This window comes from Lactuca virosa, chromosome 4, assembly GCF_052849685.1.
Source record: "Lactuca virosa cultivar CGN04683 chromosome 4, Lactuca_virosa_CGN04683_v6, whole genome shotgun sequence".
NCBI classification, from domain to species: Eukaryota; Viridiplantae; Streptophyta; class Magnoliopsida; order Asterales; family Asteraceae; genus Lactuca; species Lactuca virosa.
Window position 1 is genome coordinate 129,897,493 of NC_136429.1, and position 27,492 is coordinate 129,924,984.

A 27,492-nucleotide genomic window follows, 5' to 3' on the forward strand; every position below is an offset into this window, starting at 1 on the left:
AATAAAAGGTCTTCAAAATATTTCAAGAAAAAGAAATATAATAAAACAGAAAATTATAAGAATTATAAGAAAAATAAATTTTCAACATCAAAAAACCCTTATAAACAATCTAATAAAAAATCTAAAAGAAAATCAAAAGACATTATTATTTGCCATAAATGTGGTCGTAATGGTCATAATGCTAATAATTGTTATGCAAAAACAAAAATTAATGAATTAAATATTTCGGAAGAATTAAAAGAACAAATTAGAAAAATTATGTTAAATTCTGATTCCAATTTTGATTCTAGTTTTTCCGATTTTCAAGAAAATGATTTAAACATTTTAGAGCAAAATAGTTCAAGTTCGGAAGAATCTGATACATGCGAATGTGTTGGAAAATGTAATTGTAATTATTCAATTAATGTCCTTACAAACAATGACAAAGATCTTTTAAAAAATTTAGATTCCATTAAAGATAAAAATATCCAAGAACTGTTAATAAAACAAATGCTTAATAAGAATGAAAATTCTGTTTCAGAAAATACAAAAATTTTTAATTTAAAGGACATATATGAACGATTTTCTGAAACAAAACCCATTTCCATGCAAGAACTTCAAGAAGAATTAAAATCAGTTAAACAAGACATAAAAGAAATTAAAGGCAAAATTATAACTCTTGAAAAGGGAAAAAATATTATTAATTCACAAAATAATGATAATAAAGATGAAAAGGTTATCGAAAGAATTATAAATGATCAAATTTCTCAAAAATGGAATACTCAAATAACTTTAGTAAAGGATAATTTTAAAATGGATATTACTGCTCTAATTGATAGTGGTGCTGATATGAACTGTATACAAGAAGGTATATTTCCCACTCAATTTTATGAAAAAACTTCTTCTAGGCTTACTGGAGCTGAAGGAACCAGTTTAAAAATAAATTATAAAGTTTCCGATGTTCATATTTGTAACAATCAAGATTATTGTTATAAAACTCATTTAATTTTAGTAAAAAATCTTACTTCTCCTTTAATTTTAGGAACACCTTTTATTACTAAATTATATCCTTTTATGGTTCAAGGTGATGGAATTATTACTAAAGTTTTTGGAAAAGAAATTATGTTTAAATTTTGTGAACCTCCGTCTTATTCAACTATTAATATTCTTAATTATAAAACAAAACAAGCAAATTACCTTATCAATGAAATTAATGATTTTCGTATACATAATCAATTACAAGATAAGTATATTCAAGACAAAATTATAGCTTTAAAACAAAAGTTTGAAAATAATGTTTGCTCAAATATTCCAAACGCCTTTTGGAACAGAAAACAACATATTGTCAAATTACCTTATATTAAAACTTTTAATGAAAAAGATATTCCTTCAAAATCAAGAGCTATTCATATGAATAATGAATTAGAATCTCATTGTAAAAAAGAAATTCAAGATTTATTGGACAAAAAATTAATTAGACCTTCTAAATCTCCTTGGTCTTGTTCAGCTTTCTATGTTATGAATGCTGCTGAATTAGAAAGAGGATCACCAAGATTAGTTATCAATTATAAACCTTTAAATAAAGTTTTAGATTGGATTAGATATCCTATTCCTAATAAAAGAGATTTATTGAAAAAACTTTATGATTCAAAAATATTTTCAAAATTCGATATGAAATCTGGTTTTTGGCAAATTCAAATTCATGAAGAAGATAAATACAAAACAGGTTTTAATGTTCCTTTTGGACATTATGAGTGGAACGTTATGCCCTTTGGTTTAAAGAATGCTCCTTCTGAATTTCAAAACGTTATGAATGATATTATCATTCCTATAAATAGTTTTTCAATTGTTTATATTGATGATGTTCTTATTTTTTCAAAATCTATTGATCAACATTTCAAACATTTAAATCAGTTTTATGATTTAATTTATAAAAATGGCTTAGCTGTTTCAGCTAAGAAAATGCATTTATTTCAAAATGAAATTAGATTTTTAGGACATAACATTGTTAATAATACTATTAAACCTATTATAAGAAGTTTAGAATTTTCTAATAAATTTCCTGATGAAATTATAGATAAAAAACAACTTCAACGGTTTCTAGGATGTTTAAATTATATTCATGATTTTTTCAAAGATTTAGGAACTCTTTGCAAACCTCTTTATAATAGATTAAAAAATAATCCAGAACCTTGGACTCAAGAACATACTAATATTGTTAAACTTATAAAACAAAAAATTCCTTCTTTACCTTGTTTAAATTTACCACATCCTCATGCTAATATCATAGTCGAAACTGATGCTAGTGATATTGGATTTGGAGGTATTTTAAAACAAAAATTATCAAATTCCTCTGAAGAACAATTGGTTCGTTTTTATTCAGGTGCTTGGAATAATACTCAAAAGAATTATTCAACTGTTAAAAAGGAGATTTTAAGTATTGTTTTATGTATTACTAAATTTGAAGATGATTTATTTATGAAAAAGTTTTTATTAAGAATTGATTGTCAATCTGCAAAATCAATTTTAGAAAAAGATGTTAAAAATATTATTTCTAAACAAATTTTTGCTAGATGGCAAGCATTGTTGGGCAATTTTGATTTCGATATTGAATTTATAAAAGGAGAAAGCAATTCATTACCAGATTTTCTTTCTCGTGAATTTTTGCAGGGAAAATGAGTTCATCGTCTTCCTCCAAGATTGAAGACAAGAAACCAGTTAATCAAAAGCTTGTTCCTTTCTCAAGTCAAAATCGTTTTTCCCCATTAACTCCAATTGCAAAAAATTCTCAACTTTATTCAAACATGCTACAATCAAAACTAGCTACTCCAAACATTTTTCCAGTTCAATCAATTAGCCCTTTTTCAAAACCTATTCCTTCTGAAACACAAATTTCAACAAATCCTAAACCTACAAATAAAGCCCCTTATGTTCTCAATCCAAATCTCTTGAAAATCCAAATACTTGAAGATTCTCAAATTCTTAAGCTTAATCAAGGTTTTCATGTTCTTACTGAACACCTCTTTGGTCGAGGAAAAACCTTTCATGAAAACTCTTACAAATCTCGAGAATATTATCAAACCATTCTACAAGAATCTGGATCTGTTCAGATTGATCACCGTTCTAATAATAAGGAAGGATCTATTGATTTTAGCAAAGCCCGAATTCTTAAAATCATTTCTCCAGAAAATTGGTCATCCAATCTTTCCTTCGAAAAACCCCTTTATCAATTCCCTGCTTATCCAAGATATTCATATTATGATTACCAAGAAGCTTGGACTAAAGCATTTTTTCTTCGAAACTATTCTCATTTATGGTTCATTTTCTTTGATAAAAATTTCAACTGTGAATACCCCAGATGGTTTGTCAATTGGTATCGTTATATGGGACTTGTTCCTATTTGTTTACCCACTGAAATTCTCAAAGGATTTTCTAAATTCAAAGAACTATTTATTCAACAAATCCCAGAATTTGAATATTTGTTACAGTTCACCATGTTATTCAAAGTTCCATGGATCATGTCCTGGACATTCTCTTATCAAGAAGCAACAGACTTAAATCCCCCTTGGCTCAATAGACAATTTCGTCTAAAATGGTGGGATAAAGTCACAATTTCTCAAGCAAACGAGCAGGCTGTTTTCAATCATTATCAATCAATGTATAATCAAAAGCCAGAAATTGAAGCGAATCTTATCAAGAGTCTATCTTCTCCAGATGCTAATCTTATTAGCAAAATTCGTGCCGCTGCAAATTCTTCCCCTGAAGATCTACAACAATTACTTCAAGAAATTCGCAATTCTCCAACTAATTCAGAAAATTCTCCCACATCTGTCAAAAATAATTTTCAAGATGCTCAAGATCCTTTTGATGATCCATTTGCAGATTAATTAAATTTTTAATTTTGGTGTTATACCTTCAATGTAAGGTATTATTTCATTTCGTATTTCACCCTCCACCCTTGGTGTCATACCTTTTTAGGTATTTTGCAAAAGTGTTTGTTATTCAAGGGGGGGTAGTACTACGTGTTATCAAATTGTGTTAGTATTTATTCAACTGTTATCAAGTTTATACACTGTGTGAGTACATCTATTATCAAAAATATTATCAAATCCTCTGCAGAGATAAGATGTTAAATTATTACAAGAAAACAAACAACTTTTACAAAGATGAAAGAAGATGCTCCATTATCGCAAAAGAAGATTTTCCATTATCAAAAAATGACAAAATATGATGCCAATTTGTCAAAAGCTTTACAGTTTTGTCTGCCACATCTACACTCCGACAAAGACAAGTTGATTCAATAATTCTCAAGATTGATCCGGTAATCCTTCGGTTTCCCGTTTCAAGATATTTCAAGACTCCAAGACTCCTATATATTGAGGAGATATGTTTTAATTAGAATCATCTCTAGGTTCTCTAAAAATTTCTCTCATTAAATTTCTCTCTAATGTTTAGTTCATGTCTAAGAAAAGTGTTCTCCTATCTACTTCTAGATGTTCAAAATCTTTAGATTTTCAAATCATACTTGCTCCAGACGGATGCTCTGATTGTAATTTAAAAGAAGGTAATATATAAAGAATTTTATTCAATTGTTGTATTATCTCTATGGCAATCTCATTTCGAGTTATTCTAACTATTAATTCTACAAAGTTTGAAATTTTTGTTAAAATAATACTCGCATTTAATAATAATCAAGTTAATCAAATTCATGCTTGAAATATTTAGATAACTTTTGTTCTTTTATTATTCATCATGTCTGATTCAAAGATACAAGCTAATCGTCATTATTATTGTAATCAATTAAAAGCTTTACAAGTTCTAATCAGTAATCATAAGTTTATAAGCAAAGATAGAAAACAGTTTTATAAACTAATGTATGATTTTTATCATCAAAAAATATCTGAAACTACTTGTTAATTTGTTCCGCAACTAATGGTATCAGAGCTAGTTCTATTTTTGATAGTTATGTATGATATTTCTGTTTGTTATTTGGTTAATTTTTGTTTGAAGAATTTTAAGAAAATTATGAGTTTTGTTAAGAATGATACAGAGACCAAGACTCCTATATATTGAAGGTATAACACCAAAATTAAAAATTTAATTAATCTGCAAATGGATCATCAAAAGGATCTTGAGCATCTTGAAAATTATTTTTGACAGATGTGGGAGAATTTTCTGAATTAGTTGTGAGTACATCTATTATCAAAAATATTATCAAATCCTCTGCAGAGATAAGATGTTAAATTATTACAAGAAAACAAACAACTTTTACAAAGATGAAAGAAGATGCTCCATTATCGCAAAAGAAGATTTTCCATTATCAAAAAATGACAAAATATGATGCCAATTTGTCAAAAGCTTTACAGTTTTGTCTGCCACATCTACACTTCGACAAAGGCAAGTTGATTCAATAATTCTCAAGATTGATCCGGTAATCCTTCGGTTTCCCGTTTCAAGATATTTCAAGACTCCAAGACTCCTATATATTGAGGAGATATGTTTTAATTAGAATCATCTCTAGGTTCTCTAAAAATTTCTCTCATTAAATTTCTCTCTAATGTTTAGTTCATGTCTAAGAAAAGTGTTCTCCTATCTACTTCTAGATGTTCAAAATCTTTAGATTTTCAAATCATACTTGCTCCAGACGGATGCTCTGATTGTAATTTAAAAGAAGGTAATATATAAAGAATTTTATTCAATTGTTGTATTATCTCTATGGCAATCTCATTTCGAGTTATTCTAACTATTAATTCTACAAAGTTTGAAATTTTTGTTAAAATAATACTCGCATTTAATAATAATCAAGTTAATCAAATTCATGCTTGAAATATTTAGATAACTTTTGTTCTTTTATTATTCATCATGTCTGATTCAAAGATACAAGCTAATCGTCATTATTATTGTAATCAATTAAAAGCTTTACAAGTTCTAATCAGTAATCATAAGTTTATAAGCAAAGATAGAAAACAGTTTTATAAACTAATGTATGATTTTTATCATCAAAAAATATCTGAAAATACTTGTTAATTTGTTCCGCAACTAATGGTATCAGAGCCGGTTCTATTTTTGATAGTTATGTATGATATTTCTGTTTGTTATTTGGTTAATTAAATAGTTCTCATTAAATTTCTCTCTAATGACAAAATAGATATTTCAAGACTCCAAGACTCCTATATATTGAGGAGATATGTTTTAATTTGTTCCGCAACTAATGGTTAACTTGATTATTATTAAATGCGAGTATTATTTTAACAAAAATTTCAAACTTTGTAGAATTAATAGTTAGAATAACTCGAAATGAGATTGCCATAGAGATAATACAACAATTGAATAAAATTCTTTATATATTACCTTCTTTTAAATTACAATCAGAGCATCCGTCTAGAGCAAGTATGATTTGAAAATCTAAAGATTTTGAACATCTAGAAGTAGATAGGAGAACACTTTTCTTAGACATGAACAAATTAACAAGTAGTTTCAGATATTTTTTGATGATAAAAATCATACATTAGTTTATAAAACTGTTTTCTATCTTTGCTTATAAACTTATGATTACTGATTAGAACTTGTAAAGCTTTTAATTGATTACAATAATAATGACGATTAGCTTGTATCTTTGAATCAGACATGATGAATAATAAAAGAACAAAAGTTATCTAAATATTTCAAGCATGAATTTGATTAACTTGATTATTATTAAATGCGAGTATTATTTTAACAAAAATTTCAAACTTTGTAGAATTAATAGTTAGAATAACTCGAAATGAGATTGCCATAGAGATAATACAACAATTGAATAAAATTCTTTATATATTACCTTCTTTTAAATTACAATCAGAGCATCCGTCTGGAGCAAGTATGATTTGAAAATCTAAAGATTTTGAACATCTAGAAGTAGATAGGAGAACACTTTTCTTAGACATGAACTAAACATTAGAGAGAAATTTAATGAGAGAAATTTTTAGAGAACCTAGAGATGATTCTAATTAAAACATATCTTCTCAATATATAGGAGTCTTGGAGTCTTGAAATATCTTGAAACGGGAAACCGAAGGATTACCGGATCAATCTTGAGAATTATTGAATCAACTTGCCTTTGTCGGAGTGTAGATGTGGCAGACAAAACTGTAAAGCTTTTGACAAATTGGCATCATATTTTGTCATTTTTTGATAATGGAAAATCTTCTTTTGCGATAATGGAGCATCTTCTTTCATCTTTGTAAAAGTTGTTTGTTTTCTTGTAATAATTTAACATCTTATCTCTGCAGAGGATTTGATAATATTTTTGATAATAGATGTACTCACACAGTGTATAAACTTGATAACAGTTGAATAAATACTAACACAATTTGATAACACGTAGTACTACCCCCCCTTGAATAACAAACACTTTTGCAAAATACCTAAAAAGGTATGACACCAAGGGTGGAGGGTGAAATACGAAATGAAAGAATACCTTACATTGAAGGTATAACACCAAAATTAAAAATTTAATTAATCTGCAAATGGATCATCAAAAGGATCTTGAGCATCTTGAAAATTATTTTTGACAGATGTGGGAGAATTTTCTGAATTAGTTGGAGAATTGCGAATTTCTTGAAGTAATTGTTGTAGATCTTCAGGGGAAGAATTTGCAGCGACACGAATTTTGCTAATAAGATTAGCATCTGGAGAAGATAGACTCTTGATAAGATTCGCTTCAATTTCTGGCTTTTGATTATACATTGATTGATAATGATTGAAAACAGCCTGCTCGTTTGCTTGAGAAATTGTGACTTTATCCCACCATTTTAGACGAAATTGTCTATTGAGCCAAGGGGGATTTAAGTCTGTTGCTTCTTGATAAGAGAATGTCCAGGACATGATCCATGGAACTTTGAATAACATGGTGAACTGTAACAAATATTCAAATTCTGGGATTTGTTGAATAAATAGTTCTTTGAATTTAGAAAATCCTTTGAGAATTTCAGTGGGTAAACAAATAGGAACAAGTCCCATATAACGATACCAATTGACAAACCATCTGGGGTATTCACAGTTGAAATTTTTATCAAAGAAAATGAACCATGAATGAGAATAGTTTCGAAGAAAAAATGCTTTAGTCCAAGCTTCTTGGTAATCATAATATGAATATCTTGGATAAGCAGGGAATTGATAAAGGGGTTTTTCGAAGGAAAGATTGGATGACCAATTTTCTGGAGAAATGATTTTAAGAATTCAGGCTTTGCTAAAATCAATAGATCCTTCCTTATTATTAGAACGGTGATCAATCTGAACAGATCCAGATTCTTGTAGAATGGTTTGATAATATTCTCGAGATTTGTAAGAGTTTTCATGAAAGGTTTTTCCTCGACCAAAGAGGTGTTCAGTAAGAACATGAAAACCTTGATTAAGCTTAAGAATTTGAGAATCTTCAAGTATTTGGATTTTCAAGAGATTTGGATTGAGAACATAAGGGGCTTTATATGTAGGTTTAGGATTTGTTGAAATTTGTGTTTCAGAAGGATAGGTTTTGAAAAAGGGCTAATTGATTGAACTGGAAAAATGTTTGGAGTAGCTAGTTTTGATTGTAGCATGTTTGAATAAAGTTGAGAATTTTTTGCAATTGGAGTTAATGGGGAAAAACGATTTTGACTTGAGAAAGGAACAAGCTTTTGATTAACTGGTTTCTTGTCTTCAATCTTGGAGGAAGACGATGAACTCATTTTCCCTGCAAAATTCACGAGAAAGAAAATCTGGTAATGAATTGCTTTCTCCTTTTATAAATTCAATATCGAAATCAAAATTGCCCAACAATGCTTGCCATCTAGCAAAAATTTGTTTAGAAATAATATTTTTAACATCTTTTTCTAAAATTGATTTTGCAGATTGACAATCAATTCTTAATAAAAACTTTTTCATAAATAAATCATCTTCAAATTTAGTAATACATAAAACAATACTTAAAATCTCCTTTTTAACAGTTGAATAATTCTTTTGAGTATTATTCCAAGCACCTGAATAAAAACGAACCAATTGTTCTTCAGAGGAATTTGATAATTTTTGTTTTAAAATACCTCCAAATCCAATATCACTAGCATCAGTTTCGACTATGATATTAGCATGAGGATGTGGTAAATTTAAACAAGGTAAAGAAGGAATTTTTTGTTTTATAAGTTTAACAATATTAGTATGTTCTTGAGTCCAAGGTTCTGGATTATTTTTTAATCTATTATAAAGAGGGTTGCAAAGAGTTCCTAAATCTTTGAAAAAATCATGAATATAATTTAAACATCCTAGAAACCGTTGAAGTTGTTTTTTATCTATAATTTCATCAGGAAATTTATTAGAAAATTCTAAACTTCTTATAATAGGTTTAATAGTATTATTAACAATGTTATGTCCTAAAAATCTAATTTCATTTTGAAATAAATGCATTTTCTTAGCTGAAACAGCTAAGCCATTTTTATAAATTAAATCATAAAACTGATTTAAATGTTTGAAATGTTGATCAATAGATTTTGAAAAAATAAGAACATCATCAATATAAACAATTGAAAAACTATTTATAGGAATGATAATATCATTCATAGCGTTTTGAAATTCAGAATGAGCATTCTTTAAACCAAAGGGCATAACGTTCCACTCATAATGTCCAAAAGGAACATTAAAACCTGTTTTGTATTTATCTTCTTCATGAATTTGAATTTGCCAAAAACCAGATTTCATATCGAATTTTGAAAATATTTTTGAATCATAAAGTTTTTTCAATAAATCTCTTTTATTAGGAATAGGATATCTAATCCAATCTAAAACTTTATTTAAAGGTTTATAATTGATAACTAATCTTGGTGATCCTCTTTCTAATTCAGCAGCATTCATAACATAGAAAGCTGAACAAGACCAAGGAGATTTAGAAGGTCTAATTAATTTTTTGTCCAATAAATCTTGAATTTCTTTTTTACAATGAGATTCTAATTCATTATTCATATAAATAGCTCTTGATTTTGAAGGAATATCTTTTTCATTAAAAGTTTTAATATAAGGTAATTTGACAATATGTTGTTTTCTGTTCCAAAAGGCGTTTGGAATATTTGAGCAAACATTATTTTCAAACTTTTGTTTTAAAGCTATAATTTTGTCTTGAATATACTTATCTTGTAATTGATTATGTATACGAAAATCATTAATTTCATTGATAAGGTAATTTGCTTGTTTTGTTTTATAATTAAGAATATTAATAGTTGAATAAGACGGAGGTTCACAAAATTTAAACATAATTTCTTTTCCAAAAACTTTAGTAATAATTCCATCATCTTGATCCATAAAAGGATATAATTTAGTAATAAAAGGTGTTCCTAAAATTAAAGGAGAAGTAAGATTTTTTACTAAAATTAAATGAGTTTTATAACAATAATCTTGATTGTTACAAATATGAACATCGGAAACTTTATAATTTATTTTTAAACTGGTTCCTTTAGCTCCAGTAAGCCTAGAAGAAGTTTTTTCATAAAATTGAGTGGGAAATATACCTTCTTGTATACAGTTCATATCAGCACCACTATCAATTAGAGCAGTAATATCCATTTTAAAATTATCCTTTACTAAAGTTATTTGAGTATTCCATTTTTGAGAAATTTGATCATTTATAATTCTTTCGATAACCTTTTCATCTTTATTATCATTATTTTGTGAATTAATAATATTTTTTCCCTTTTCAAGAGTTATAATTTTGCCTTTAATTTCTTTTATGTCTTGTTTAACTGATTTTAATTCTTCTTGAAGTTCTTGCATGGAAATGGGTTTTGTTTCAGAAAATCGTTCATATATGTCCTTTAAATTAAAAATTTTTGTATTTTCTGAAACAGAATTTTCATTCTTATTAAGCATTTGTTTTATTAACAGTTCTTGGATATTTTTATCTTTAATGGAATCTAAATTTTTTAAAAGATCTTTGTCATTGTTTGTAAGGACATTAATTGAATAATTACAATTACATTTTCCAACACATTCGCATGTATCAGATTCTTCCGAACTTGAACTATTTTGCTCTAAAATGTTTAAATCATTTTCTTGAAAATCGGAAAAACTAGAATCAGAATTGGAATCAGAATTTAACATAATTTTTCTAATTTGTTCTTTTAATTCTTCCGAAATATTTAATTCATTAATTTTTGTTTTTGCATAACAATTATTAGCATTATGACCATTACGACCACATTTATGGCAAATAATAATGTCTTTTGATTTTCTTTTAGATTTTTTATTAGATTGTTTATAAGGGTTTTTTGATGTTGAAAATTTATTTTTCTTATAATTCTTATAATTTTCTGTTTTATTATATTTCTTTTTCTTGAAATATTTTGAAGACTTTTTATTATATTTTTTGGTTTTTGAAGTAGACGGACCTGTTAATGGTTGATAACCATATTGTTGACAAAAATTTCCTAATTCATTTTTACTATTAATTCTATCCTTTTTAAGTTTTTCTTTAAATCTAAGGTCAGCACAAATAGCTAATCCTTCTTTATTAATATAATTAATTAAATCTCCATAAGTTAGGTTTTGATAAGGAATTGTATTATTAAAATTTTCTCTTAATTTTTGTCTAATTCTTTCGGCAAAAAGTTTTGGAAGTCCAGCAATAAAACGTTCTTTCCAATAAGATTCTTTACAATCAGGTCTTGAAAAAACTTTAACGAGATAATTATCTTTGTACCATCTGAAATCAGTTAATTTTCTACAATGTAAGTTCATTAGAATTTCAGAAGTTCTTTCTTGAAAAGTAGTAGGATCTCCTACAAAGTTTTTGATTATAGCAAAAATTAAAGTATTAACCATATCATCTTCTTGAGTTTGAATAGGTAAATTATTTTCTTGTTTTATAACGGTTTTCTTGGCAGTCATTATAAAATTCTTTTCTTCTGGTGTAATATAGAAATCCCACCAACCTTTAAGAGTACCTATAAACCCAGAAATAATAATATTAACAATTTGAAGTTGAGTATTATTGTGAGACTTGTAAGCATTAGCTGCCATGGTCATTTCTTGAACAATATTAAGAATTTGATGTTCAGAGTTACCATCGATATTCCATTCGTAAACAGAGGTACCATCGTAAGCTGAACGATCATATTGAAAAGCTCTTTCTTCAATTTGAACATCAGGAAGAGAAGGTCTATTCCAATAATTTTTAATAGTTGGTTTTGGATTATTACCAAAAGAATTAATCTTATTTAATCTTGAAAAATCATTTGTAAGCTGATTTATATCATCATTATCATTTATGAATTGTTGAGTAAGATTGTCTAAATTTAATTCACTTTCATTATTACTTTCGTCAGATTCGTCAAAAGAGTCATTATTTGTTTTTAACATATTTATAGATACGTTTTTTGAAATACGAAAATTAGTAAGTCTTTTTTCTAATTCATCAATTAAATCTTTATTTCCAAGATTAAAATTTCCATTTATTTGATGAGGAATAAAGCTGACATTACTAGAGCTTGCTATATTATTATAAAATTTTTTTGTTTCAATTTTATTTTCTTTTGATAACTGTAAATTTATAGTATTTTCTTCAATCCTATTTAGTTGATCTGAAATAGTTAAAAGAGTTTCATTCGAATAATTATTTTGATAAATAATATTTTGAAAACATTTTTCATTTGTTATCTGACTCGGAACTTTAACTAAAGGAGTTGCAATAAAATTATTATCAATAATGATTTCCTTTTTTGGCGGATATTCAGAAATAATTTCTTGATTAGTAATAACATCCTTGTATGTTTTTGAAGAAACAGGAAAAACAGTTTGCATTTTAAAAGGATAATCTATATTATGTTTAGGAACATAAATCAATTCGAACCATTGAAAAAACGGAGAGTGAATTTGATTTGATAAAACATAATCTTCCCAAAGACCAAAATGTAAAAATCTTATATAATATGAAAAGTTTTCTTCATGCCAAATTCTTTTTGTATTATTATAATCTTTATAATATTCTTCTTCTTTTAAATAATCAAAATTAACATATGAAGGTATTTTAGAAATATCTATATTAATATTCATTTTAACAAGTTGATTGATTTATTCTGAAAGATATATTTTTAATAATACTAAGTTGAACACTAATAACAATATATTTATTTTTAATCATTTTTGATAAACAATATATTATTTCCTTTTGAATATTATAATTATATGTGTCCTTTTCAATATTAGATAATTTAATTTCTTCGTCTTCTTTAAGTTGTTTAATTCTATTTATTTCTTTAGAAACGCTTGCAATAATTTGCCATCTAGTCTTTAATAAATTATTCCAAAAAGTATTATTATTACAACAACTAATCTGTCTTTTAGAACTCATTAACACGTATATTTAGATAAATTTGTTAAATAATTATCAAGATGTATATTAAAGGTTTTTAATACTGCTTTTATGTTATTAATTTCTTGTTCTAATTCTAATAGTTCCTTATCATTAATTATTAAATTTATATTTTTTAATTCTAATACCTTTTCTTGTAAGAGTTTTTTAAATATTTTTATTGAATTTCTTAATCTTTTAATAGCAGTAACTCTATTTCTGTTTAAAGAATTACAATTTATTTGAACTTTATTACTCATAATTGTTGTCTATAATTTTGAAGTTCATTAATAAAATCAGATTTAGTAGGACTTGGTAAACTTGTATCACTAGTTTGATCTTCTTGATAAAGAGGTTTAGGAATAGAACTAGAATAGTCAACAGTTTTTAAATTTAAAGACTTTGATTTTGAAAACGAAGATTTAGAAGTACCAATTTCAGGAATAGAATTAGTAGAAAATCTAGATGATGAAAAATTTATAGAAGAAAAATTTATATCAACTGAGCCATCATTATGCTCAATTATATTTGAAATTTGTTTTGAAGAATCTAAAGATTTTGGTTCAATAACATTTTGTAAATTCCAATTACATGATTGAGTAATTTCTGACCATTTAAGTCGTTTAGGCATATGAACTTTTGTATGATTAGTATTTGCTTCGTAAATAATTGTTTCATTTCTTGGACTTGACAAACGGGTTTTTGGTTCTAAAGTAGTTGTCATGGTTTTATAACAAACACGATAAATGATTGCTAAAGGTTTAGAGTTATTTTTAAATTCTAAATTCTTTGTTTCAACAGTTAAAACCAAAGTGTCTAAAATATTTTTGTCAAATAATCCTACAGAAAAATTTGGATAACAATTAAAATAAATTGGTCAATTTGCGATATTTGTTTCTGCCATAGCTAAAATAGAATTTTGAAAATCTGTATGTCTTTTATCTCTTAATATTAAGAGAACAGGAGCATCGACACCAATTCTAAAAAGAGGTTTGATAGCAATTTGAACAAGACCTAAATGAAGAAATTTATATTTTTGTCTATGTTCAAAAATAGATCTTGATGATAACAAATTTATATTTTGTTGGTCTTGACCAATAGATAGGGTTTGTTCAGTCATTTTAATTGAGTAACTTTGAAAATAATCAAAAGTCCCTATTCTATAAATTGTATTTATATTTGTTTTAGGTATAGTCCAATCATTTAAATTTTGTTCTATATTATCAATAGTTTCTTCAATAGAGTTTATATGGTTATCATCATAATCTTGTTCTTTATTCATGATATTTTTACCAGTATCATATTTTTTAGATAATATGCGTGAAAATCTACTCATATTTGATTAATTTTAGTTTAAAGATTTTATAAGAAAACTTACTTGTTCTATTTAGGATGAACAGAGAGGGCATCGGCCCAACGATGATTGTGGTCCGGCTCCGCGACTTACCATACTTGCACGTCTTACGCTAATCCAACCAATCACTGGTCTGGTCTCTGTATCATTCTTAACAAAACTCATAATTTTCTTAAAATTCTTCAAACAAAAATTAACCAAATAACAAACAGAAATATCATACATAACTATCAAAAATAGAACCGGCTCTGATACCATTAGTTGCGGAACAAATTAACAAGTAGTTTCAGATATTTTTTGATGATAAAAATCATACATTAGTTTATAAAACTGTTTTCTATCTTTGCTTATAAACTTATGATTACTGATTAGAACTTGTAAAGCTTTTAATTGATTACAATAATAATGACGATTAGCTTGTATCTTTGAATCAGACATGATGAATAATAAAAGAACAAAAGTTATCTAAATATTTCAAGCATGAATTTGATTAACTTGATTATTATTAAATGCGAGTATTATTTTAACAAAAATTTCAAACTTTGTAGAATTAATAGTTAGAATAACTCGAAATGAGATTGCCATAGAGATAATACAACAATTGAATAAAATTCTTTATATATTACCTTCTTTTAAATTACAATCAGAGCATCCGTCTGGAGCAAGTATGATTTGAAAATCTAAAGATTTTGAACATCTAGAAGTAGATGGGAGAACACTTTTCTTAGACATGAACTAAACATTAGAGAGAAATTTAATGAGAGAAATTTTTAGAGAACCTAGAGATGATTCTAATTAAAACATATCTCCTCAATATATAGGAGTCTTGGAGTCTTGAAATATCTTGAAACGGGAAACCGAAGGATTACCGGATCAATCTTGAGAATTATTGAATCAACTTGCCTTTGTCGGAGTGTAGATGTGGCAGACAAAACTGTAAAGCTTTTGACAAATTGGCATCATATTTTGTCATTTTTTGATAATGGAAAATCTTCTTTTGCGATAATGGAGCATCTTCTTTCATCTTTGTAAAAGTTGTTTGTTTTCTTGTAATAATTTAACATCTTATCTCTGCAGAGGATTTGATAATATTTTTGATAATAGATGTACTCACACAGTGTATAAACTTGATAACAGTTGAATAAATACTAACACAATTTGATAACACGTAGTACTACCCCCCCTTGAATAACAAACACTTTTGCAAAATACCTAAAAAGGTATGACACCAAGGGTGGAGGGTGAAATACGAAATGAAAGAATACCTTACATTGAAGGTATAACACCAAAATTAAAAATTTAATTAATCTGCAAATGGATCATCAAAAGGATCTTGAGCATCTTGAAAATTATTTTTGACAGATGTGGGAGAATTTTCTGAATTAGTTGGAGAATTGCGAATTTCTTGAAGTAATTGTTGTAGATCTTCAGGGGAAGAATTTGCAGCGGCACGAATTTTGCTAATAAGATTAGCATCTGGAGAAGATAGACTCTTGATAAGATTCGCTTCAATTTCTGGCTTTTGATTATACATTGATTGATAATGATTGAAAACAGCCTGCTCGTTTGCTTGAGAAATTGTGACTTTATCCCACCATTTTAGACGAAATTGTCTATTGAGCCAAGGGGGATTTAAGTCTGTTGCTTCTTGATAAGAGAATGTCCAGGACATGATCCATGGAACTTTGAATAACATGGTGAACTGTAACAAATATTCAAATTCTGGGATTTGTTGAATAAATAATTCTTTGAATTTAGAAAATCCTTTGAGAATTTCAGTGGGTAAACAAATAGGAACAAGTCCCATATAACGATACCAATTGACAAACCATCTGGGGTATTCACAGTTGAAATTTTTATCAAAGAAAATGAACCATGAATGAGAATAGTTTCGAAGAAAAAATGCTTTAGTCCAAGCTTCTTGGTAATCATAATATGAATATCTTGGATAAGCAGGGAATTGATAAAGGGGTTTTTCGAAGGAAAGATTGGATGACCAATTTTCTGGAGAAATGATTTTAAGAATTCGGGCTTTGCTAAAATCAATAGATCCTTCCTTATTATTAGAACGATGATCAATCTGAACAGATCCAGATTCTTGTAGAATGGTTTGATAATATTCTCGAGATTTGTAAGAGTTTTCATGAAAGGTTTTTCCTCGACCAAAGAGGTGTTCAGTAAGAACATGAAAACCTTGATTAAGCTTAAGAATTTGAGAATCTTCAAGTATTTGGATTTTCAAGAGATTTGGATTGAGAACATAAGGGGCTTTATTTGTAGGTTTAGGATTTGTTGAAATTTGTGTTTCAGAAGGAATAGGTTTTGAAAAAGGGCTAATTGATTGAACTGGAAAAATGTTTGGAGTAGCTAGTTTTGATTGTAGCATGTTTGAATAAAGTTGAGAATTTTTTGCAATTGGAGTTAATGGGGAAAAACGATTTTGACTTGAGAAAGGAACAAGCTTTTGATTAACTGGTTTCTTGTCTTCAATCTTGGAGGAAGACGATGAACTCATTTTCCCTGCAAAAATTCACGAGAAAGAAAATCTGGTAATGAATTGCTTTCTCCTTTTATAAATTCAATATTGAAATCAAAATTGCCCAACAATGCTTGCCATCTAGCAAAAATTTGTTTAGAAATAATATTTTTAACATCTTTTTCTAAAATTGATTTTGCAGATTGACAATCAATTCTTAATAAAAACTTTTTCATAAATAAATCATCTTCAAATTTAGTAATACATAAAACAATACTTAAAATCTCCTTTTTAACAGTTGAATAATTCTTTTGAGTATTATTCCAAGCACCTGAATAAAAACGAACCAATTGTGCTTCAGAGGAATTTGATAATTTTTGTTTTAAAATACCTCCAAATCCAATATCACTAGCATCAGTTTCGACTATGATATTAGCATGAGGATGTGGTAAATTTAAACAAGGTAAAGAAGGAATTTTTTGTTTTATAAGTTTAACAATATTAGTATGTTCTTGAGTCCAAGGTTGTGGATTATTTTTTAATCTATTATAAAGAGGGTTGCAAAGAGTTCCTAAATCTTTGAAAAAATCATGAATATAATTTAAACATCCTAGAAACCGTTGAAGTTGTTTTTTATCTATAATTTCATCAGGAAATTTATTAGAAAATTCTAAACTTCTTATAATAGGTTTAATAGTATTATTAACAATGTTATGTCCTAAAAATCTAATTTCATTTTGAAATAAATGCATTTTCTTAGCTGAAACAGCTAAGCCATTTTTATAAATTAAATCATAAAACTGATTTAAATGTTTGAAATGTTGATCAATAGATTTTGAAAAAATAAGAACATCATCAATATAAACAATTGAAAAACTATTTATAGGAATGATAATATCATTCATAACGTTTTGAAATTCAGAAGGAGCATTCTTTAAACCAAAGGGCATAACGTTCCACTCATAATGTCCAAAAGGAACATTAAAACCTGTTTTGTATTTATCTTCTTCATGAATTTGAATTTGCCAAAAACCAGATTTCATATCGAATTTTGAAAATATTTTTGAATCATAAAGTTTTTTCAATAAATCTCTTTTATTAGGAATAGGATATCTAATCCAATCTAAAACTTTATTTAAAGGTTTATAATTGATAACTAATCTTGGTGATCCTCTTTCTAATTCAGCAGCATTCATAACATAGAAAGCTGAACAAGACCAAGGAGATTTAGAAGGTCTAATTAATTTTTTGTCCAATAAATCTTGAATTTCTTTTTTACAATGAGATTCTAATTCATTATTCATATGAATAGCTCTTGATTTTGAAGGAATATCTTTTTCATTAAAAGTTTTAATATAAGGTAATTTGACAATATGTTGTTTTCTGTTCCAAAAGGCGTTTGGAATATTTGAGCAAACATTATTTTCAAACTTTTGTTTTAAAGCTATAATTTTGTCTTGAATATACTTATCTTGTAATTGATTATGTATACGAAAATCATTAATTTCATTGATAAGGTAATTTGCTTGTTTTGTTTTATAATTAAGAATATTAATAGTTGAATAAGACGGAGGTTCACAAAATTTAAACATAATTTCTTTTCCAAAAACTTTAGTAATAATTCCATCATCTTGAACCATAAAAGGATATAATTTAGTAATAAAAGGTGTTCCTAAAATTAAAGGAGAAGTAAGATTTTTTACTAAAATTAAATGAGTTTTATAACAATAATCTTGATTGTTACAAATATGAACATCGGAAACTTTATAATTTATTTTTAAACTGGTTCCTTCAGCTCCAGTAAGCCTAGAAGAAGTTTTTTCATAAAATTGAGTGGGAAATATACCTTCTTGTATACAGTTCATATCAGCACCACTATCAATTAGAGCAGTAATATCCATTTTAAAATTATCCTTTACTAAAGTTATTTGAGTATTCCATTTTTGAGAAATTTGATCATTTATAATTCTTTCGATAACCTTTTCATCTTTATTATCATTATTTTGTGAATTAATAATATTTTTTCCCTTTTCAAGAGTTATAATTTTGCCTTTAATTTCTTTTATGTCTTGTTTAACTGATTTTAATTCTTCTTGAAGTTCTTGCATGGAAATGGGTTTTGTTTCGGAAAATCGTTCATATATGTCCTTTAAATTAAAAATTTTTGTATTTTCTGAAACAGAATTTTCATTCTTATTAAGCATTTGTTTTATTAACAGTTCTTGGATATTTTTATCTTTAATGGAATCTAAATTTTTTAAAAGATCTTTGTCATTGTTTGTAAGGACATTAATTGAATAATTACAATTACATTTTCCAACACATTCGCATGTATCAGATTCTTCCGAACTTGAACTATTTTGCTCTAAAATGTTTAAATCATTTTCTTGAAAATCGGAAAAACTAGAATCAGAATTGGAATCAGAATTTAACATAATTTTTCTAATTTGTTCTTTTAATTCTTCCGAAATATTTAATTCATTAATTTTTGTTTTTGCATAACAATTATTAGCATTATGACCATTACGACCACATTTATGGCAAATAATAATGTCTTTTGATTTTCTTTTAGATTTTTTATTAGATTGTTTAAAAGGGTTTTTTGATGTTGAAAATTTATTTTTCTTATAATTCTTATAATTTTCTGTTTTATTATATTTCTTTTTCTTGAAATATTTTGAAGACTTTTTATTATATTTTTTGGTTTTTGAAGTAGACGGACCTGTTAATGGTTGATAACCATATTGTTGACAAAAATTTCCTAATTCATTTTTACTATTAATTCTATCCTTTTTAAGTTTTTCTTTAAATCTAAGGTCAGCACAAATAGCTAATCCTTCTTTATTAATATAATTAATTAAATCTCCATAAGTTAGGTTTTGATAAGAAATTGTATTATTAAAATTTTCTCTTAATTTTTGTCTAATTCTTTCGGCAAAAAGTTTTGGAAGTCCAGCAATAAAACGTTCTTTCCAATAAGATTCTTTACAATCAGGTCTTGAAAAAACTTTAACGAGATAATTATCTTTGTACCATCTGAAATCAGTTAATTTTCTACAATGTAAGTTCATTAGAATTTCAGAAGTTCTTTCTTGAAAAGTAGTAGGATCTCCTACAAAGTTTTTGATTATAGCAAAAATTAAAGTATTAACCATATCATCTTCTTGAGTTTGAATAGGTAAATTATTTTCTTGTTTTATAACGGTTTTCTTGGCAGTCATTATAAAATTCTTTTCTTCTGGTGTAATATAGAAATCCCACCAACCTTTAAGAGTACCAGTAAACCCAGAAATAATAATATTAACAATTTGAAGTTGAGTATTATTGTGAGACTTGTAAGCATTAGCTGCCATGGTCATTTCTTGAACAATATTAAGAATTTGATGTTCAGAGTTACCATCGATATTCCATTCGTAAACAGAGGTACCATCGTAAGCTGAACGATCATATTGAAAAGCTCTTTCTTCAATTTGAACATCAGGAAGAGAAGGTCTATTCCAATAATTTTTAATAGTTGGTTTTGGATTATTACCAAAAGAATTAATCTTATTTAATCTTGAAAAATCATTTGTAAGCTGATTTATATCATCATTATCATTTATGAATTGTTGAGTAAGATTGTCTAAATTTAATTCACTTTCATTATTACTTTCGTCAGATTCGTCAAAAGAGTCATTATTTGTTTTTAACATATTTATAGATACGTTTTTTGAAATACGAAAATTAGTAAGTCTTTTTTCTAATTCATCAATTAAATCTTTATTTCCAAGATTAAAATTTCCATTTATTTGATGAGGAATAAAGTTGACATTACTAGAGCTTGCTATATTATTATAAAATTTTTTTGTTTCAATTTTATTTTCTTTTGATAACTGTATTAAGAATTTTAACAACCTTCATTTATTAGAAAGGATATATATATATATATATATATATATATATATATATATATATGTTCAAATGTTTCTCACATTAATTGTGTGGTAGAATACACAAATAAGAATTTAGTAAAAATTATATGTATATTAAATGATATCCATACTTTTAAATCTTTTTTATGGAAACTAATTAAATTCGTCATTAATGTCAACAATAATATTATGTCAGAATGAATTCGTATCTAGAGGAATGAGAGTGTATTCTAGAGGAATGAGAGTGTATTCTAGCAGAATGAGAGTGTATTCTAGTAGAATACACTCTCGTTCTTAATATTCCATGCATCTTTATTGTATTTTAAGTTAGTGAGTCCTGAAACAAAAAATGAACTCATACATAAAAACCTATATGCGAATTAATTCCGAAAGAATGTTATTGCTGACATTAATGACGAATTTAATTAATTTCCATAAAAAGATAATTATAATTATGGATATCATTTAATATACATACAATTATGGAAATCATTTAATGACTATCTTTATTTAATTAAATATTTATTTAATTTTTACTAAATTCATATTAGTACATTCTAGCACAAACACACACACACACACACACATATATATATATATATATATATATATATATATATATATATATATATATATATATATATATATATTAGAATGAAACATGAAGAGTTTAGGGTTCCAAATGCATGTGTTGAAAAAAATATGTTTAATTTATAGTATATCATAGATATAGATAAAGAAACCGGAAATACATTCCCTGACTTTCTCTTAGCCTTTTACAAACTTGACCTTATTTTTTTTTATCAATTTCGTAAATTGTGATGTATTTTTCCAAATAAAACTAATGATTACGTATTGCTTTTAAATACTATATATAAAAGTATCAAACACATATGAGTTTAAAAAAAATGTTTGTCGATTTGAAGGAAATTCAATCTTTCTTATGGATACATCTAATACAGCTAAAAACTATTTGAGATTATTTTACTGTAATGTTATTATATTTTGTTTATCTGACATATTGTATTATTTTAATATAATATTACTGTATTTTTTATGTCTTACAGATGGACTTATCTTATTATAATCTTAGTATGTATGATAAAGTGTATTATCTATGACATTGTGTATTATCATATCGTAATCTTGATATATTTTCTATGTCTGAAAATAATTGTTTTTCTTAACTTTCTAATCGAAGGTTTTTTTTTAATATAACTATTTTTTGTAGCATTTTGATCAAGGTTTTAAACATGCAATAATACAACTCTCTATAAGAATGAGATAATATTGTAAGATTAATGTTGTAAAAATGAGACTAGGCAACCAAATAATCGACACCTAAGCATTTGGCATGCATTCACCAGGACCTACGATTTAAAAGGTAATCAGGCAAAATTCGTCTATGCAAGAAAAATGTCAAAATGTTAAAAATATCAAAAATGATAAAATGTGTCAACGATAAAAGTAAAAATTAATCAGATGCTAATATTATCTCTAGAAAAGTCCCAATATTTTGGAAATTTTTTTTAATAAAGCCCTAAAGTTTATTTTTAAACAAAAAAATCCCGACGTTTTCACTTTTTGAATAGAAAAGCCTAAGAAACTGGTTAATTTATTCACTTTAGTCCTTTTTGACATTTTCAGCAGGTTATGAGACAAAATTGTTAATTTTTCGAAAATAATGAGATTTTTTTGCAGATTTCGTCAATATTTTTATATTATGTATAAACATATTTTTTACATATATGTATCTATTTTTACATATTTGTGTATTTTCTAAGTTTTTATATGTATATATTTATATATTTTTGTGTATTTTAAATATATAAACGTATTTTTTTACTTATTGATATGTATTTTTAACCATTTTACATATTTTTTTATGTATTTTTATGTGTTATTTTTTATGTATTATGTATTTATATGTATTTTTATGTATTTATGTATTTTTTAAAACTTTTTATATAGATGTTTATGTATTTAAAATGTATAAATATATTTTTTACGTATTAAGATCTATTTTTAAGTATTTACATGTTTTTTTTATGTATTACGTATTTATGTATTTTTTTAAAGTTTTTTATATAGATGTTTTTGTATATTTATGTATTTTAAATGTATAAACGTATTGTTTTAGATATTTATATGTATTTTTTAAGTATTTTAAATATTTTTTGTGTGTTTTTATGTGTTTTTTATGTATTATGTATTATGTACTTATATAAGTACATAATAGATATAAACATCTATATAAAAAGCTTAAAATTACGTAAATATATATACATATAAAAACTTAAAAAATACATAAATACGTAAAAATAGATATAGATATGTAAAAAATATGTTTATACGTTATATAAAATTTTTGACGAAATCTACAAAAAAATCCCATTATTTTCGGAAAATTAATAATTTGGTCTAATGACCTGCTGAACATGTCTAAAAGGACTAAAAGGACTAAAGTGAATAAATTAGCCGGTTTCTTGAGTTTTTCTATTCAAAAAGTGAAAAGGTAAGGATTTTTGTGTTCAAAAAATAAAATTTATGACTTTATTAAAAAAAATTTCCAAACTAATAGGACTTTTCTGGAGATATCCCAATATAATAATATAGTAATACATAAACTAAAATTAATTAGAAATTAATATAGTAATTCCTAGTTTGAAATTTATGACTTTATTTGTTCATCTCTCATCGTGTCACTATCTCAGTCTTCCTCTTGGTAAACTTTTCTCCATTATCTTCCCTCTCGCATGTGTCTTTCTATCTTTCTTCCCTCATTTGTTTCTTCTTTCTTTCTTCTCTCTCGTGTCTTCTTTCTTTCTTCTCGCATTTGTCTCTCCAACTCTCCCTTATTGTACTCATGTTAAACACTAGAATATGACATTTTATGGTTATTTACTTATTTTATTTTGTTAGGATATTGGTAATATTTGACTTTTTCAAAATAAATTCCTTTATAATTTAAGGTTCCCGATTAAGTCCAGCATAAACCGATTAGTCCCAAGACTCCAATCAAATTGACTTGGGCAAATGACATAAAAACCCTTAAGTTTTAAAAAAATTATTGGTTTTACCCTTTGATGAGTTTTAGGTTCAATAATACCTAATGTTTATGAAATATGTTCAATTTTGCCTTGTATCCGGTTTAGCCGGTGGCATTTACAGGAGGTGTGACATAAACACGCTGACTGGACGCATTTTGAATGACATGGCACCAAGTGGACGCTGACATGGATGTCAACAATTCATTTATTTAAAAATCGATAGCAAAGGTAGAAGCAAAGATTTGAACACAAGACCTCCGTTACACAAGGAAACCGATTTACCACTAGACTGAAGCATTTCTTGTTCCTAGCATCGGGATATACAATATATAATGTGTAACACTGAAACAATATTATTATTATTATTATTATACATTTTTAAACATATTTAAGAGTACAAACACACACATATATATATATATATATATATATATATATATATATATATATATATATATATATATATATATAGGTTTAGGTTCTATGGAAAACAAAAAACCCTAAAAATCATAAAAATGCATAAAAAAATATTTAGAGATCACAAAACTTTTTTTTGAATTTTTTTTATAAAAAATCGCAGCTTTTTATTAAAATTCGCTGAAAAAAAAATAAATCAATTTTTTCTTTATAAAAAAAAAGTTTTTTTTTCAACGAATTTCTTTAAAAACCTGCGATTTTTTCATAAAAAATGTCAAAAAAAAGTTTTGTGATCTCTAGGTATTTTTTTATGCATTTTTATGATTTTTGGGGTTTTTTTTAGGGTTTTTTTGTTTTAAAAATGTATTTACATATATTTAAATATGTTTAAACATATTTATCGTATTTATTTGTAACATTAATCATAAAAACGTTTTTATGCGTATAAAAAGTTATGAAAATATTATATATATATATATATATATATATATATATATATATATATATATCCTTGAACTCGTCAAATTCACAATATGAATCTTTGAAAATTTACAATGTGAATCTAAATTCACACGGTGAATCCGAAAAATATATTTAACATTCACAATGTTAAACTATGAATTTAGATATTTTTAGTTTTTTTTTCGATAAAAAATAAGCTTTAGAACTTGAAAAAAATATTTGGTTCCTTAGAGAACCAATAACTATGGTTCTATATTGAACTTTTCCATATATATATATATATATATATATATATATATATATATATATCGAAAAAAATATTTATAAATTTATAAATACACATTTATAAAAATTTGTATATGTTTTTAAATATGTATAAATACATAATAATAATAATAATAATAATAATAATAATAATAAGAGGAACTTTTGTGGAATTAGACGTAATATACAATATTTTAGGAATTAAAACCAAAAGAACATTCGGCGTAGTGGAAAAGTGTGTTCGCATCAGAACGGGAGGGTCCGAGTTCGAATCTTGTTTTAGGCTCTTTCCCGAGAACTCTGCCTCTTTTTAATTAAGAGGAACTTTTGTGGCCACATCAGCGTCGATGTGTCGTGCCAAGCACTCTCCACGTGTGCTTCGACCGGCTGGTAACCGGGGTACCGCTTAAAAGGGTAAAAACACACGGTTTTACTTAAAATTGCGGCTTTAATGAACCCAAAAAAACTCAAAGGGTGAAACCAACAATTTTATGAAAACTTAAGGGCTTTTATGTTATTTGTCATTGACTTTATAGATAGCAATTTTTGCATCCTTGTGTAAGATTACAATAATACAATAAGATAGTATTATCTGTCAGACATAGATAATACAGTCAAAACATCTCGTGGGGGTAATATAGTAGTTGTATGGAAATAAGATGGAGTGGTATAAAAGTTGTATGTATTGAAGGATGATGAAGTAGAGTGGTATAAAATTTGGGGTTGTATCATCATACCAAGGTTGTATGTAAGAAGTCATCGCTTTTTTTTCTAAATCTATAAAGTAATGGATTAAGAGATAAAAATAATCAAAAGTTATAAATATATAAATTAAACAAAAGTTACTAATATACAAAATAAACAAAAATTAGTTAGTTTTTGTATTTTGGTTATTTTAATTTTATATAATATTATTTATTTACAAATTTATTAATAAAAAAAAAAAAGTTTATAAAAAGTGGAATGGTCACGGTTGCAATCAATTAAACTGTTAGCACCGGAGATTCTCTAAAGGGTATAGTGCCAGTGTGACACTCAAGTCAAGGTTTTATATTTTTCTAAAGTTTAAATCCAAGATTATCGCTCAAATGTTTGAGTATTGCCGATTTTGTTTTGTAAATAATCGCTGGTTTTTTGTCATTTTGTGTTCAATAAAATAAAGTTATAAAGTAATGGCTTTATTGCTATATGATCTTGTAAATAAAAAGTCTTTTAAAATTTCCAAATATATGAATATATCATATACTGTATGTTTATGCAACTATGCACCAAACTTCAATTTCTTACCAAATCAATACGAAAAATTGAAAATAAAATGTAGATAAACTTATCACCTATGGTCTATGAAGTCATGTAAACAGGTTAAAGCATTAATTATAGTAATGTAATTGGAAAACATAACAAATTGAAGATTAACTGAATATATTACCTCGACACCATACTTTATTGCGACACCAACAAGCGTATCAAATTTGGAGACAGTATGCTCAATATAATCCAAACCACCACCACCACCCGACCTACCACCACCAGATGAGAAGGAACCCGGCGGCAATGCCACCGGAGACGAATTTTCGGAATAGCACTTTACAGGTGGTGCCGGTAACACCATCGGCCCCATAAATCTCTGTTAAAAACCAAACCCTAACACAGGAATTCTGGGAAATAAAAAATGTAATAAAAACTCAATCAAAACCAAAATGGTAAATCAACAGATGATTATGGAGGAAAAGTAAAACCCTATTTCAAGATCTTGTTTATGGCATATGCGTTGGTAAATTAAGTAGAAATAAATAGAGTGGAAGTAGTGATGAAAACTGAAAAGGATGATGATTTGATGAATGTATGGATGATGGTAATGAAGTACTTGTATCCCTGTTTTGCCTTCAATCAAGGCGTATGAGTCAACTAGCCGCGTTAAAAGATTCTCCGTTCCAACAACAAAACAAAATACGGTATATATCTTATACTCGCTCGGTCTCAAAATTATTGTTCACAGACAAAAAACATATAGATTAAAAAAAGAGAAATTAAATATCCTTTATCTATTGTTCCTACCAATCCTCCTACCCATTTAAATGATGATATGTGTCATGTTAGTATCCTAAAATATCATTAAATTTCTTTAAATGAACATTAAATGTTACACATGTCACCATCTAATTGGGTAGGATAATATTTAGGAACAAAAAGTAGGAGGATATTTAATTTCTCTCAAGAAAAACAATCAT

At 26.5% G+C, this 27,492-nt stretch overlaps 1 protein-coding gene across 3 annotated transcripts in view; it reads right to left on the reverse strand.

Annotated features, from left to right (window-relative positions):
• The window catches only part of LOC145107381 (uncharacterized), a 50,866-nt gene extending 23,681 nt beyond the window's left edge, over nt 1-27,185 (reverse strand). Inside the window, exons 1-2 of one of the 3 annotated variants that reach the window (XM_079044254.1) lie at nt 26,691-27,185; nt 15,283-17,201 (exon numbers count right to left, since the gene is read on the reverse strand). In XM_079044254.1, the coding sequence (XP_078900380.1) occupies nt 15,985-17,196 (1,212 nt within the window). In that variant the 5' untranslated portion in view covers nt 17,197-17,201; nt 26,691-27,185 and the 3' untranslated portion in view covers nt 15,283-15,984. Of the gene's footprint in view, nt 1-15,282; nt 17,202-21,737; nt 23,945-26,690 lie in introns of those variants that run through there. The other 2 variants (XR_013707835.1, XM_079044255.1) reach the window with 2 other exon arrangements.
• Between the last annotated feature and the right edge of the window lie 307 nt (nt 27,186-27,492).